This window comes from Chelonia mydas, chromosome 11 (genome assembly GCF_015237465.2).
Source record: "Chelonia mydas isolate rCheMyd1 chromosome 11, rCheMyd1.pri.v2, whole genome shotgun sequence".
Classification (NCBI taxonomy): Eukaryota; Metazoa; Chordata; order Testudines; family Cheloniidae; genus Chelonia; species Chelonia mydas.
In genome coordinates this window covers 28,371,242-28,385,966 of record NC_051251.2, presented here as the reverse complement: position 1 = coordinate 28,385,966, position 14,725 = coordinate 28,371,242, and the positions used below count along the sequence as shown (strand labels likewise).

General features: G+C 41.3%; 1 protein-coding gene across 7 annotated transcripts in view; it reads left to right on the top strand.

Annotated features, from left to right (window-relative positions):
* The first annotated feature begins 3 nt into the window (after positions 1 to 3).
* The window catches only part of PRPF40A (pre-mRNA processing factor 40 homolog A), a 46,917-nt gene continuing 32,195 nt past the window's right edge, over positions 4 to 14,725 (top strand). For 4 of the 7 annotated variants that reach the window (XM_037912297.2, XM_037912296.2, XM_037912293.2 and 1 more), the window contains exons 1-4: positions 164 to 958; positions 4,211 to 4,348; positions 7,811 to 7,891; positions 10,355 to 10,385. In XM_037912297.2, coding sequence (XP_037768225.1) covers positions 602 to 958; positions 4,211 to 4,348; positions 7,811 to 7,891; positions 10,355 to 10,385 — 607 coding nt within the window. In that variant the 5' untranslated portion in view covers positions 164 to 601. Of the gene's footprint in view, positions 959 to 4,210; positions 4,349 to 7,810; positions 7,892 to 10,354; positions 10,386 to 14,725 lie in introns of all 7 variants that reach the window. The other 3 variants (XM_037912299.2, XM_037912298.2, XM_043525646.1) reach the window with 2 other exon arrangements.

Genomic DNA, 14,725 nt, shown 5'->3' with positions numbered 1-14,725 from the left:
AGAAAAGACTGAACGCGGCATGTACCAACTCATGTCGCCGAAGGGGAAGACAGGATAACGTCTGTAACAAGGCCCCTACCAACTCGCACTCGAGGGGTGGTTGAGGACCGCGCACGAGTATCACTGATAGGAGACTATAAGGAAAGCGTGCTTCTCGCCCCCCCTCCTTAGGTGTCAGTGGTTCTTTCTAGCTTCCTTAGCCCCGCCTGCATCGCCCACGTGACCCCTTTCCCAGCGTTCCCTCCACTCATCCCCCCCGCCGCAGCTTCTTCCCCCTCGCGAGCTCCAGAGGCTAACGCGAGCAGCCCTCGCGCGCCCTCTCCCCCGGTGAGCGACGGCCCCCCAGCGCGCTCGACCGCCCTTTCTTTCCCCTTCCTCTAGCGGTGCGCGTCCCCTCGTCTGGTGCGGCCCCCTTCGCGCGCCCGATTCCGGCGCGACCCCTTTCTCTCCCGCTCCCCGCGGCGCGGGGCCTCTTTAGGCGCCCGATCCCGGCCAGGGTCTCCTCGTTCCTGCCTGCCGGACACCGCTAACGGTTTCGTGTACGGCTTCCGGGGGAGACTCCGCACGTCCATCCGTGTGCCGGGCTGGGCCGGGGGTCGCGATGTCGGGCGGGGACTCGGCGGCTGCCGCGGCCTCCCCTCAGCCGCTCCCCTTCTCCTTGCCGAAGCCCCCTCCCCTCATGCAGCTGACGCCGGGGGACGCCGTCCGACCCGTTGCCTCCGCTACGGACCAATCGCCGAAGAGTTCCCGGTTGGGAGGCCGCCCGGATTGGCCGGGTGGGAAGCCTGTCAGCCTCCTGGCCCCACTGCTCCCGCCCCGCGGGGAGCCCGAGCCTCTGATGCCCTTTGGCCCCTCGTCGCGGCAGCAACTTAGAGGGAGGCTTCTTGGCAGGTGTGGCGGGGGGAGCCTCCTGAACCCCTCGATGAGGCCGGGCGGAGTGGATAGAGGATCCCTGATGGTAAGTGAAGGGTTAAACGCTGCAGAGGGGAGGGGGCGGGGACCTGCATGGCAGCGTCGCGGAGGGGAGGAGGGAGATGGCTCCCGGCTGCATCCTGGAGGGGGCACCGCTGTGGGCGTGTAACACCATGGGAGCAGCTCTGCTCGCTTTCCTGGGAGCCTGGGCTAGAGCCTGAAGGGAACCCAGAACAGCAGGAGCCTGGCGACATCCCCTCGAGCCTTTCTTAGAAGCTCCCTCAGGGGACTTACGGGGTCAGCTACAATAGGAATAGTGAAGCGTGAGCCATGCACATGAGGACACTAATGCATCTCTAATGGCTCCTGCTGGAGCTGGAGAGAGGGGTTCCCTGTCGCTTTGTGGGGCTGGCTTGTTCTCCCACTGAGCTCCTCTTAGATTGTAAGCTCTTTGGGGCAGGGACTCCAGCACTTCGTTTTGTGAAAAATGCTGCATGCCCTTCAGGAGCTGTCTGAAGCAAAGTTCTGAGTGTATTTTGCTTCCCTGCATTTCTGCCCTGGTGGCCTAGGATTAAGAGTCCATGGAGAATGTTTGCTTCTGCAGTCAGCATTGCAAAGAGAGCTGGCCTATGTGAGATCCTTAGGAGAGCGTGGCAAGTGCAGTGTTATTGCTGGGTTGAGATGTTCTCACCACAGTGAAACTGAGAGAAGGGCTTGTAGTCTGGGGGCAACTGATTGGTAGTTACACCTGGGAGAAAAAGGGAGGAAAATGGCCTGAGATCAGAAAGGTTAGCCTTTTCCTGAGCTATATGGGGTGTGAGGAGGGAACTGGGCAGACTTTGTCCCTCCATCCATGATTATTTGTATAACATCTGGAGTTAAAGAAATGAGTACATTTCTCTTTCTACTGTGAGATCTAAACTTGCTCGGGAGTTTAAAAAGTACTTTGTGTTCCTTCCTAAATGTGCAGTTTATCAATATGTGCTTTTCTACTAACCTAAAATTTTAAAGTTCATCTCTCTCAATTTTATTATCCTGGTGGGATAATAATATTACATATCTTCCAGCACAATAAGTACAATAAGCAGAGAAAAGTAAAGAAAATTTTTAAAAACAATTGTGTGTGGGTTTTTTGGTTTTGCTTGTATATTTTTGGTTTTTTGCTAATGAGGATCCTCCCATAGAGACAAGTTATTTTTTGTTGAGTTCAATGCATTTTCTTATAAACAATTCAATGGATGTAAAATATGGAAATATAAGTTGGAAGCAGAATTATTTCTAAGCAGAATGTCTCTCATTGTTTGCTATGAGGTATTTCTAATTCTGAACATTTTGACTTGGTGACCAAGGATTATAGTAACTTCTGAACTACTATATGGAAAATTGTGATTATCAGGAATTGAAAATCCTGGTGGCTAATGATCTAGAATCTGCTGTAGTTTTGGCCAAGTATATATGGAGGGGGGGGGGAGAGGGGGAATTAAAAATCTTTCTTCTTCAACACACCAGGTGACCATATAAAGATCTGAAGCCTCAGATAGTATTTATCTGTAGTGTTAGTGCTATCTATTATTGGAAAGCTGGGAATCCTTGACAAATTGTGAAATGTTGCAAATTAAAATCACACTTCTCTTATTATCCTTTGCTTTTATTACACTTGAAATTCAAAATATTAGTGACTGCTTTCTCAATAAACACTAGAGCTAGAAACCATTATTTTGTATATCTGCAAGCTGAAATCCAAACTTTCAGTTAATATTTTCATTTTACAGTACCAATTGATGTTATATTGGTAGCTAAGATAATGTTGGTATATTGAAAAAGGGAAATTTTTGCAGAATAGTCATCAGTTTTAACTTATCTAAATCATTTTTCAGTATTTTAAAACCTTTCATATTTCCATAAACCATAGCTTTCCATATTCAAGAGGATCTGCAAGGACCCATTGAAATTAAAGTACAAAAATAATGGAGAAACTGTCTGGTTATTCTTTCAATTTAACCAGTGTCTTCAGTATTATTGAAGGAAGGAATCACAGTGGAGATGTCTCTTTATTTGTTTTATGTAACTAAAAAAGATTTTAAAAGTTACCTTCCACTGCCAAAAATACTGAAAACTACTATTTTAATTATTAGGTGTCACTTCTCCTTTAAAGCCAAAATAACTATGGTGGATCAGTACAAGATCAATCTTTTAAAATATACTTCTATGATAAGATGGAGAAAATTTGATCACTGACCATATTCTGATCGGTACAGATTTGCAATTTCTGTGTCTATTCTACTTTCTTTTAAGATTTTGAGTTTATCAGTTGTTTACTTGTTACTTTGACATCTTTTGATGAACATGCTAATAATTTGATGGATAAATCACTATGGAGCAAAGTGCCCTGTACAAAGTCAACTTCCATATTTATGAAAGCTTATGCTCAAATAAATTGGTTAGTCTCTAAGGTGCCACAAGTACTCCTTTTCTTTTTGCGAATACAGACTAACACGGCTTTTACTCTGAAACTTCCATACTATTTCACATTCTTGTAGATCACAATTCTCTCCTCACCCTGGGTCTCCTAGTGCCAGTAGTATTTATCTTAATAAAATTATTAAATCTGTTCTTATCCGTTTATTACCCTGCAAAGTATAGATTCAGCAGTAGGTTATTTTTTCACTGTTTTTTTTAGTAGAACTAATCTTCCTTTAGAACTATTGTTTGTTCTAAAAAGAAAAGTGTTTTGGCCATAAAAAGTTTAACGTATGATATAGATGTTTGTAGAAAAGATATAGAGAAAATTTTTTGGAGCCAATCTATAAGCAGCAGCATTGACATTACAGTAAATGTAGGAAGTAAATTTCTGTTTCCCTGCCTGTGTATACTTCCATTAAGCATAGTCAGATGGAATGGCATATGAAAATGTTTGCATCTATAGGTGTATTAGGCCTTTGTGTTATGCTTACACATTGAGGGAGTTTTCCAGGTTTTTTTTCCCTCTGTATTCTACTGGAATTTTTAAGTACATCTGCTAACTTCATATATATTAACGATTGCTGACCATCTTTAGTTGTCCGCTCTTCTAGAGTGTGGTCCATTTTAGAGCTATGTCATGAACATATAAGCATTTCGATGTAGCTAATTTTCTGTGTATTTTCCTTCATCCATCAGAAGATAAGATAGATAAGTGACCAAATTCCTTCTGTAATGGAATGTTTATCATGCACCTATTTTTTTTTGTTACATTTCCACAGTTTGTGCTTTGGGTGCTTTGATGTTAATATCTTTGTTTATTAACATTGTTTTTCAGATGGGGCATCCAGGCATGCCGCATTATCCACCTATGGGAATGCACCCGATGGGCCAGAGGCCACCGAACATGCCACCGGTTCCACATGGAATGATGCCTCAGATGATGCCTCCAATGGGAGGACCACCAATGGGACAGGTAAGGCAGCTTATCTGTGTCTTCCCCTCCTCCTCCCTCCCCCCCCCCGATCTGAGAGACAGGTAAGTTTCCCAGAGTTGCTTGGAAATAATAATGTTAATAGTCATTAAAATGTAGTGTTTCTATAGCATTGTCCATTGGTAATGCAGAAACTACAATTGTAACAAAAATAATGAAATTGTCTTGTGATTTCAAAATTTAAAATAAAAGGATTCGGTACTTGAATTCACAACTTTTGTTATTGTTAGTTTAGACAGTATTCTGTTAGTCTTTCAGGACAGATAAGGTACATGTAGCAGTGTGCAGTTCTAAAAACCAAAAATCCTGAAAACAAACAAAAAACTCCCCTTTTAATTCTAGCAAGAGACTGTAGTGTCATAATGTTGAAGCTGCAACGTTTCTGTTTCTTTGGCTCTGTGCTAAGAAAGTCTTGTAACCAGGGATAGAAGAAAATTACAGGAGATGGAGGGAAGAAATGTAAAATTATTTGGTGCTATTTTACACTTCCGTAACATACTGTTATTTCTGGTCTGTCAACATGATGCATGTCTCGAAGAATAAACTTGGCCACTCAGTGGCATGTATAAAATTTTGTTGGCAAGTAAAGGGGGGCCTAAACTATACCTTTGTGTATTTTGTAAGCTTTCTATTTTTAACAATGAAAGGTCCTGTCCCTTATTAAGTAAGTTCTGAATTTGAAATAGGGCAGTTCCCTTCCTGAATATGCAGAAATTTCTAGTGTTGCTTCTGGTGAACCTGGCTTTGCTAAACAAAAGCAGAGTCAAATTGACAAGACCGAGGGGTGGGAAGTTGCGGGAACACCCTTCCTACGAACATTGTGAGGAAGCTAAAGCAGATTCAAAGTTATAAGACACCTGCTAGTCAGAGGCCGGTATGAAAGATGGAGCCTCCTGTGAAAGGTCCAGGGTCAACTCCATGGTAGGAATTCCATCACCCCCCTTCCCAGAGTATTGGGGCAACCCCTGAATCTTAATGACTGGAGGGTGGCTCACCTACTCTATTAGTAGATGTAGGTCTGAAGGATGTCTGGTACATTTTTCACGCTGCAGTACACAGTATGGCAGTCTGTTATATTGGATACATACCTGCTGCAAAGAGTAATGCAGTTTAAAAAGACAAAGGCAGATGGAGGTGGAGTGATGCAATGTGAAAACAGAGTGATTAGGTTGATCATAGGTACATGTCTTACCAATTATGAGCGTTTGTGTTTTTTAAAATAATAAACATACTTGTCAATCCCCTTGTCATCTCTTACCCAAAAGTTTTCAGCCAGAGTCCCATTGCCCTTGTGCCCCCTTCATCTATCATCTTACCCCTTCTGTCCATGTAATGAGCAGTTCCCACATAGTGTAATAAATGAAAAAAGTAAGTAGATAACTTAGTCAGCAAGCTTCTGGCAGACATTGTGGAAGAAAAGGCTCTTGAGGGGATGGTGAAGGGAAAGTAAATGAGGGGAGGTTAGAGGTTTAATGACTATATGGCCAATAAGAATGGGCCAGTAGGCTGGTATTCTGACTCTAAATCTACTAGACTGCAAATGTCGGTCTGTTGGCCCATCTCCTTGGATGCTAGGACCATTCCCCTAGCAAATACCTGGTTCTTCTGCTTCTCTCTGAAGCATTCTGGGAGGGGACAGTCTGCAGGTTTGTAAATTCACTTCTCAGGTGCCTTGGTGGACAAGGCCATTGCTACTCTTTGTGTGTTTGAGTGACTTTCTAGGGCTGCCGCCCTACTTAATTCACAAGAAAATCTCCTGGGACTGAAAATAATTGGGTCTTTTTTCCAACCTTCAATCTGCAAGGGCTCTTTGGGCCTGAGAATAACTGCAGTATTATCTCAAAAACTACGGTTTTTCAAGCTACAGAGAGAGGCTTCAGAGCAATAAGGAATGCTTGAGATTCCTGTAGGTACTTGTGCAAGGGCTTCTAGGAAACTTCACATGTTCGGATCCCACTTAGTTGGAAGTAGCAGTGGGGCAAGAGTGCTTTCTTCTCCTGCTTCTACAGGATGACGAAGAATAGGAGGGCCGCCTTCCAACTTTTCCCTTCTTCCTCACCCTCCCAAGAAAACCTTGTGGATTGAGGGTGGAGCTGTAGCCCTACCAAATATCTCTCTCTCCACACAAGATGCAAGATGAGGGGAGTGGTAATCTGATGCTCCCTGAAGATACAGGGGGATGGGGTCACTTGGCCAGCCTGCCAAAGTCTATGAAGGTAATGGGGGATGACTGAAACGTAAAGGGGTTGACTTCCCAAGGCCTCTTTGGGGACTGAGTGACAAAATTTTCATCAGCTGAATATGATCAGGTTAGCATAGCACTACTATTTGTGCTCTTTGCCACATTTATTTATGGCTTATCAGTTCTTAATATCAAGAAGTAGTGGAAAACTGGGAAAAGCGCAAAATATGAAGGAAATCTTTTAAGAAAATTTTTAAACAACTTTATAGTGCATCAGTTGGTCACTAACAAGTAACTTATCTATATAAATTTGCTGTAGTTACTGCCTCTTCAAAATAGTCTAAGCACGTACTCCCAGACAAAAATTAGCTTATCAAAATAAAAACTATGGGTCTTTGTTTCATCAGACAGTACATAGATCTGGACTGAAATTTTAACAAATTGTAATAGCCAGTCCACATTACCATGTTCAAATTGTTTTAAGGGAAGTAGCGTGGTTTAAAAGTAGCTTACATGGTTTTCATTGATGTTACATGTTTTTCTAGATGTTTATAACCATTCAAGAACAGGTTGAGAACTCTTCGCTCTTGCTACTTAACTCTTTAATAGCACTATTCATCTTGAAAGATCTTGGCAAACATTAATTCTTAACACTACTGTGAGGTAGTTATCTCAAGAATTACTCCTCCTAGCAGACAAGGGAAAGAAGGCATCAAAGTTAAGAGAGTTGTGGAAGATCACAAAGGGGACCAATTTATAGTCTGGATTAGCATTTATGATACTTAACCGATTTTGTTGTTTGTTGGCCCCCCCGATTTTCTGAGAAATCTTTCCTTCTATGTTCCCTGTTCTAGCCTAGGATTCCTATTATGACGGGCACAGCATTATCAATAGATTACTCATCTTGTCATTTTAATGTTACATATTCTCATGTAATCCAAATAGTGCTGTCTACAATAGATGTCTTAGCTTTCTGCTAATATTTCAGAGCTGAGTTGAAATGTATGCTCATCTTCCCTTTAAATTGGGGAGTCTGTTGGAGTGGATTTGTGGAAAATCTAGCTATTTCCTATCTTAACATTGTTGCTAGTTTTATGTAGACTTCTACAAACTTCTACTACACTTTCTTTTGTTCTAGGGGATTATTAGACTTGTTTATCAAACAGAATAAGTAGTGAGAGACTGGTACACTATCATAAATAGTTCATACTTGGTGCTATATATTTTCTCTATTACACTCTACAATAACATTTTAATTGTAGATGCCTGGAATGATGCAGTCAATGATGCCTGGAATGATGATGTCTCATATGTCCCAAGCACATATGCAGCCTACTGTACCGGTAATCTTTAAAACTTGTCTTTTTCACTTTTTAAACTATCTTACCCTATGTGAACACTATTACTAGCATTTCATAAAGTCTAGTCAAGCTTTTGAACTTGTATAAAATTGTGCTAAAAATGTCCTCCTTTGTGTATAAAATTCTGTGAGGAAGAGGTGAGTAGCTGAATAAACTTCAGAAGACACACACAAAAGCAGTCACTTGCACCTTAATGGAGGAGTGATCTGTATTTAATCTAATTACTTCCTTAACATGCAAAATATTCTCTCTACCCAGATTTCAATATTGCATATAACTATTGATTTCTTGTAACACCAAGCACTTACAATAGATGTACAAAGAGAAACTTTTTAAAAAGTAAGGTGTTTAGTACTCATCCAGATTTCCACATTAATAATACACAGCAAAAAATAGGGAAATAATTTTAATTCATTAAATCTCTTAAAAGATGCCAATAACAGAAATACCATTGATTTCTTTCATATTAAGTTGATTATGGATTTCTAACTTGGATTGCCCATTATAAGCTTTGGAGGAATTTCAGAGATCTTGGGGGAAAAAAATTAAAAAGCACCATGGTCAGAAGAGCTTAAAAAGAGAGATCTAGTATGCTAAAATTCAATCCAATTTTAAATATATGAAAATATTATTTCAGTTGGTTTTTGGAGCTCTGACAAATACTTTCATACTATAAAATGATCAGGAATAATACCAGTTAAGTACAATTTACAAATTGTATACTGTTTAAGGATATTTTTAAGGATATGTTATTTCAGAATCTAGACACGACAATATTCTCTGTTTTAAATTAAGATAACTGTTTCATTTTCATGCTATATGGTGGTTGACAGCTGGGTCTTGCTTACATGCTTTGCGATATTTGGGTCAGGAAGGAATTTTTCCCTGGGTCATATTGGCAGGTGAAAGAAGCTTTACTCAGAAAAATAAAAAACAAAAACACACTTTTTGTGACCATGCCATAGCATCACTTTAGATCAGCTGGTGTTGGCAGTTTGATTGGATAAAAAATTACATCTGGAAGTCTTTTTCCTAGTTCAGATAAATTGAGCTTGAATGTAGTCTTTCTGAAATTTGGAGTCTGGAAATCAGTTGAGTACTCTCTCCCATATTATCAAGCAGTTTATTGGTAATTATCATTTGATTTTTTTCATGCTTTGAAAATCTAAAACTATCTATGTTGGGATATCCTTAGAGTGCTTACTTACCTGGGCAGAAAATTAAATAGAGCTTTAGATAGTGCAGTTTTTCTCTCACTCACTCACACACACACACACACACACACACACACACACAGAGTTGGTACAATTTTCAAAGGTGCCTAAGTTTCTTAGGGGCCTTAGTCACATTGATAGTAAAAGGGGCTTTCCCTTTAAGTCACTTAGGAATTTTTGAAATTTTTCCCCAATGCATAAAGCAAGATCAGTTACTCTCAAAGTGATCATTTGGGTAACCTTGAACTTGATTGCACCAGTATGGGTGTTTTTATTGGATCTACCTTGCTAATCAGTATTATTTAGATGTTCAGTTATCTCTTGTGCAGACTGCCTGAAAAAAAATCAAGTAACTGAATGATTGAGTCCAATAAATGGTAAACTTGTGTATCTGTTAAAGCTTAACATAAAAAGATAGAAGTCAAGAAATTCTTAAATCCTTTTAATCCTCTCTTTTCCCCCTTTGTATTTGAGATTTGTACTAACCATAAAAGAGTGCCAGTCAAGGCTCTGGGTACCCATGACAATCTATTAAAAGTATAGCGGACTCGGCTATTGGAGTATAATGATTAATAGAAATAATAATCCATGGTAGATTTAGTGAATCAGTTGTTAAATCCATTTTTCTATTAGTACTAAGTTGACAAAAAAAATGGTGTGGGATAAATCAAGTGATTGCACTACTCATAGTGGTGATGTTGCAGTATGTCTTTATTGACCTAAATCTGAAAGTTTATTCAGACATGTACCCAAAGCCCATCTCTTCTTCATGGGTGAAAGCTGATCTATTGCTGTTTGAATCAATGAAGGTTTAAAGTATTACACAGGTGGTGGTATCAGTCACAAACACACCCCTGTGGTTTGCGTCAGGTGTGTTATTTCAGCATTGGAATTAGCTGGTCATCTGCACTGTATATACTGGATGAGTGTTCCATTTGCATGCTGAAGGTTTGTTCTTTGTGAGTTTGGCAAGAGATTCATTGAAATGAATTGGTGAACGTATGGCCCTTTCAGAAAAGTATCTTGTTATCCTAAATTACTTTCTTTATAGAGCTGGAATTCCCATGATTATTGTTATATGTGCGAGGGATGGAGACCCACATTTAAGTTGATGGAGCATTTTGCTGCTGGAAAAACTTGAACAAGTTGCTTCTTTGAATTGATTATTATGATATTTAGTAAACATATTTTAATATACTGTTTTTAAATAATACGTTGGTTGTTTCTACAGCCAGGAGTAAACAGTATGGACACACAAGTAGGTATGTATACACAATCATTAAATTTTTAAAATCTTTTAATAGACTTGGAATTAATAAATCTAAAAAAAATGAAGCTTGAGTTTACAAACAATGTAAATTAACCTTTATCCAATTTCCCTTTTATTTATATAAATTCTTTGTTAAGTTTAGTTTATAGTGATGTTTTGTCTTTCCTAATGTCTTTTTCAGACATGAAAAAGCTTTCATGGAAAGAAAACAAAAGGATAATTTTTATATACCTTAAAACCTTATTTTGTGTCTTGTTAGTTTTCTTTAACATTTTTATATTTGGTTTTATATTATTTTATTTTTTCTCCTTCAAGTATTGTCTGTCATTATGGACCTCTACTCTTAAGATTCTCGGCCTATCTGTATTCCCCCCGTAATACCAAACATTCAGACCAAGAAGGTATTTCGGGATCTCATACCTCCTTCCCATATTCTTCAGGTTGTCCCATATCTGATTTGATGTACATTCTCCAGTCAAAAGATTCTTTCCACCCATGCGTGAATAGCACCTTCTTGGGAGCTGAGTTGAACTTAGTGCTCATGAAACTAATGGAATCGCCAATTGATAATCTAAAGCAAAGATGTTTGTGTAAGCTGTTCCTCGAAGATTGGATTGCCAGTGTCTAGAACGTCATTATAATGAGTCTGAGAGCCACAAGGATAACCTGTGTCTTCCCTAAGATGGTGTTTAGTTCTGGTGGAACTCATGCTATTAAATTACCCGTGTTTTCACCTGATCTGCACTCAGTACTGGGAGAAGATAAATGGCATAGCTTAGGTGTTAAGAGGCCCTTATTTAATACATGGATAGAATTAAGGTCTCTCTGAATCTTCTGGACTATTTGTAATTTCTGATAAATCCAGAGAGATTATTTCTGTTTAGAGGTTGTCTAAATGGATTGAAAAGCACATGCAGGTCTGTGATCTTGCAGATGTTTCAGTGCTTGATGGTATTGAGGTTCATTCCACCAGGTCTAAAATAGTGTATGCATCAGCCATTCCCAAACATTATTAGTTCATGTACAAAAATTAGTTCTTTAAAAAAAAAAAAAAAATGGTGGAAGTGCCGGATGCAAATTTCTCCTTCAGGCACATTTATTTTAGGTCTTAATAGGCTTAATTTAAATATTTATGGATTCACAGTAAAAAAATTTGAATGAATCTGGTGGAGATCTGCCTGGGGAAGATTAGAAAACAAGGGAGTTTGGCTGGAGGAGTCCCACTGGAATCTTAGAGAATGTGAGGTTTAGGACTAGTTGAGAATTCTTCGATAAATCTGTTTAATCGGAAAATGCTACTTTGTCAAAGTTCTTTAACTTTTCTGCAAGAATTTATAAGTTTCTTAGGTCCAGGATGGAATATCGGGGGCAGGGAAACCCACTATAGCGGTGGTTCCCAAACTCTGAGAAAGTGAGTCGCTACCCCCATTTTAATGCAGTCACCAGGGCTGGCTCAGACTTGTTGGGGACTGGGGCCAAGGCCAGAGCCCGAGCCCCATCACCTGGGACTGAAGCCTGGCGGGACTCGGGTTACAGGCCCCCTGCCTGGTGCTGAAGCCCTTGGGCTTTGCTCTCTCTTCTCCTCACCCCCCCACCTGGGATGGTGGGGCTTGGGCTTTTGCCCTGCCACCTGGGGCAGCTGGGCTCAGGCTTTGGTTCCCTCTCCTGGGATCACGTAGCTCTAAGTATGTCGATTTCAGCTACGCTATTTTCATAGCTGAAATTGCATAACTTAGACTGACTTAGCTCGCACCCCATCCCCCCCCAGTGTAGACCAGGCCTTAGTAGCATTAGTCTCATTTCACTCTTGTTCAAAAGCTTCAAGTTCCTGTCCGGTTCCCTCTGAGCCAGGGAACTCTGCAAGTCTCGCTACAGCTCCCCTCCCCGAAGAGTCTTCCCCACAGGACTCCTTCTGCCCTTTGGAGCCACAGATTCCTTCTTCTCGATTAAGGGTTTCACAGTCCTTCCTTCACAGGGCTGTGCATAGAGTCAAGCAGGCTTACCCAGCTTCTCCCCAGGGGATTACGCAATCACTCGCCCTCATAATTGCACTCTTAATACATTTCACTACGCATAGGCGTATAATATTGCATAATATGGCCTTGACAGGGCGCTGCATTGCCCACCCAAATTTATTGTCTGAGCCCTTGCCCTCACCCTCATATTGGCTTGATGGGTCCATCTCCCCACAGAGCAGGGTGAGCAGCACTTCGCCTGTGGGGCTATCCAGGCTGCCACTGGGCATGCAGACTGGGCAGAGGGAGTGAGGGTGGTGCTGCCTGTAGCCACTGTGCCCTACCAAGGTGGGGCTGCATGATGGTAGGCTGGCTCTGGAGCAGCGGGGAGAGGTGATGGGGCAGCAAGGCAGGCACGGTGAGGAGGGGCAAGAGAAGTGGCAGCATGGAGCAATGTAGAGCCCAGCCCACAGCATGATGAAAGCGTGGCCAGGCAAATGCAGCCCCTACTGGCCTGCAGCATTTTTCACCTGGCTGGCTTGTGTTGATGGCACAGGCAGCAGTGGCAGCCTGCAATGCTGCTGGCTGGTGCTAGGGTCGACCTAGTGAGCACAGGGGAAGCCAGGCCACAGGGCTGGTCAGAGACAGGGAATGTGTTCCCATGGGTGGGCCTTCAGGTCCCCAAGCTCTATAGTCTGGGGATGTCTGCCTGCCCCCCACATATGCCAGGATGTGAGTCTCTCATTCTTTGAGTATATGCCATGCACCTCAGATCTGAGACCTTCCCAAAGTTTGGTCTGTGTCACTCCCTGAGGGGAAGGAATGCTTCTTGGTCTCCACCACAGGGCAAGCAGGGAGGCCCTGGCAGAGACAGGTCTGTGTGCTGCCACCACCTCCTTTCTGTGTCGTGTGGTAGCACCTCCTCGGTGGGTGGTGCTGGTCAGCCCTGTCTAGCACCCAGGGTCACAGCTGGTAAGGGAGATGAGGCCTGCCCCATCTCTACCCCATCTGGAGGAGGAGGGAATGTGTTTGGGAGATGGACGAGGTGTCCCTTTGTCTGTCTGTCTCTCTTGCGCGCACACATGCACACAGCCAGGTAGGAGCTCATTGGATGGGGCTAGCTGGAAGAAGACGGGGCTCAGGACTAAGGGTGCTGTGATATTTGTCTATCGTAAGTTATGACCCACCCAAATTTCCATTCCCAACTACACTACTGCTATTAACTGTAAAGGACATAGTAAAATGACAGACCTTGAGGACAGATGTAGCATTAAATAGTTTTGCCAAAAAATACTGATGGTGTTGTCAACTATGAGAGGAAATCAACAATTGCATACTACTTGAACAAATCACAAAAGTATTTAAAAAGAGAGGCTTAGCTGCAAGGACAATCTCATAAAATGTAGTGCTTTATTTCAACCTGTGTCAACATAACCACAATTGCTTGATAAGAGCGGTTGGATGTGGTCCATAGAAACTTAAAAATGTAGGAGCGGAAAGGACTTCGATAGGTCATCTAGTCCAGTCCCCTGCACTGAGGCAGGACTAAGTATTGTCGGAACCATTCCTGACAGGGGTTTGTCTAACCTGATCTTAGAAACCTCCAGTGATGGAGATTCCACATCCTCCTTTGGTAACTTGTTCCAGTGCTTAACTGCCCTTACAGATAGGAATTTTTTCCTAATGTCTAATCTAAATTTCCCTTGCTACAATTTAAGCTCTTTACTTGTCCTATCCTTAGTGTATTTAAAAATACATGATGTTACATTTTTTTCTTCATTTCTGCTTTCTGTGATTCAGTTACTTTAGTTACTTTGCTTGTGTTTTCATATTTGGAATGAAAGAAAGATACTGTGTATCTGCACAGTTTATCTTGCATATTCTTATACAGAGCAAAGATTTACAATATTCTGTTTATTTTTCTTTTTTTATTTCAATCTTGGAGTTTGAAAGATGTGATTATCAGCTTCATTGTAGAAAAAAAATGTTTTTGGTACCAATTCACTATAAAAAAATTAGTCTTAAATTAAGTAGCCACTATTTAACAACTATTTTTCAGTTTCACAAACCACACATGATGGGTCACTTTAGTGTCACACTTTTTGTTAACTGATGATAAAGATATGGTTTTTGTGGTTAAAATGTGCTTTTATAAAAACAAAATTCATGAAATCTGTCTTCTATATCTGTCTAAAGAGGCTGCATTAATATAGTGTTGTTCTGTATTAAAACTGTGAAAAAGAAAAAAAAAAAGTACAATTTTGCATAACAATTTTGCATCATTTTTTGTGCGCATAATTCCTTGGTGTGTACCCAGCATTACCCCTATCCAGGTTCCCGCCCCACTGCATGATCTTGATCTGAAGACTCACCTTTC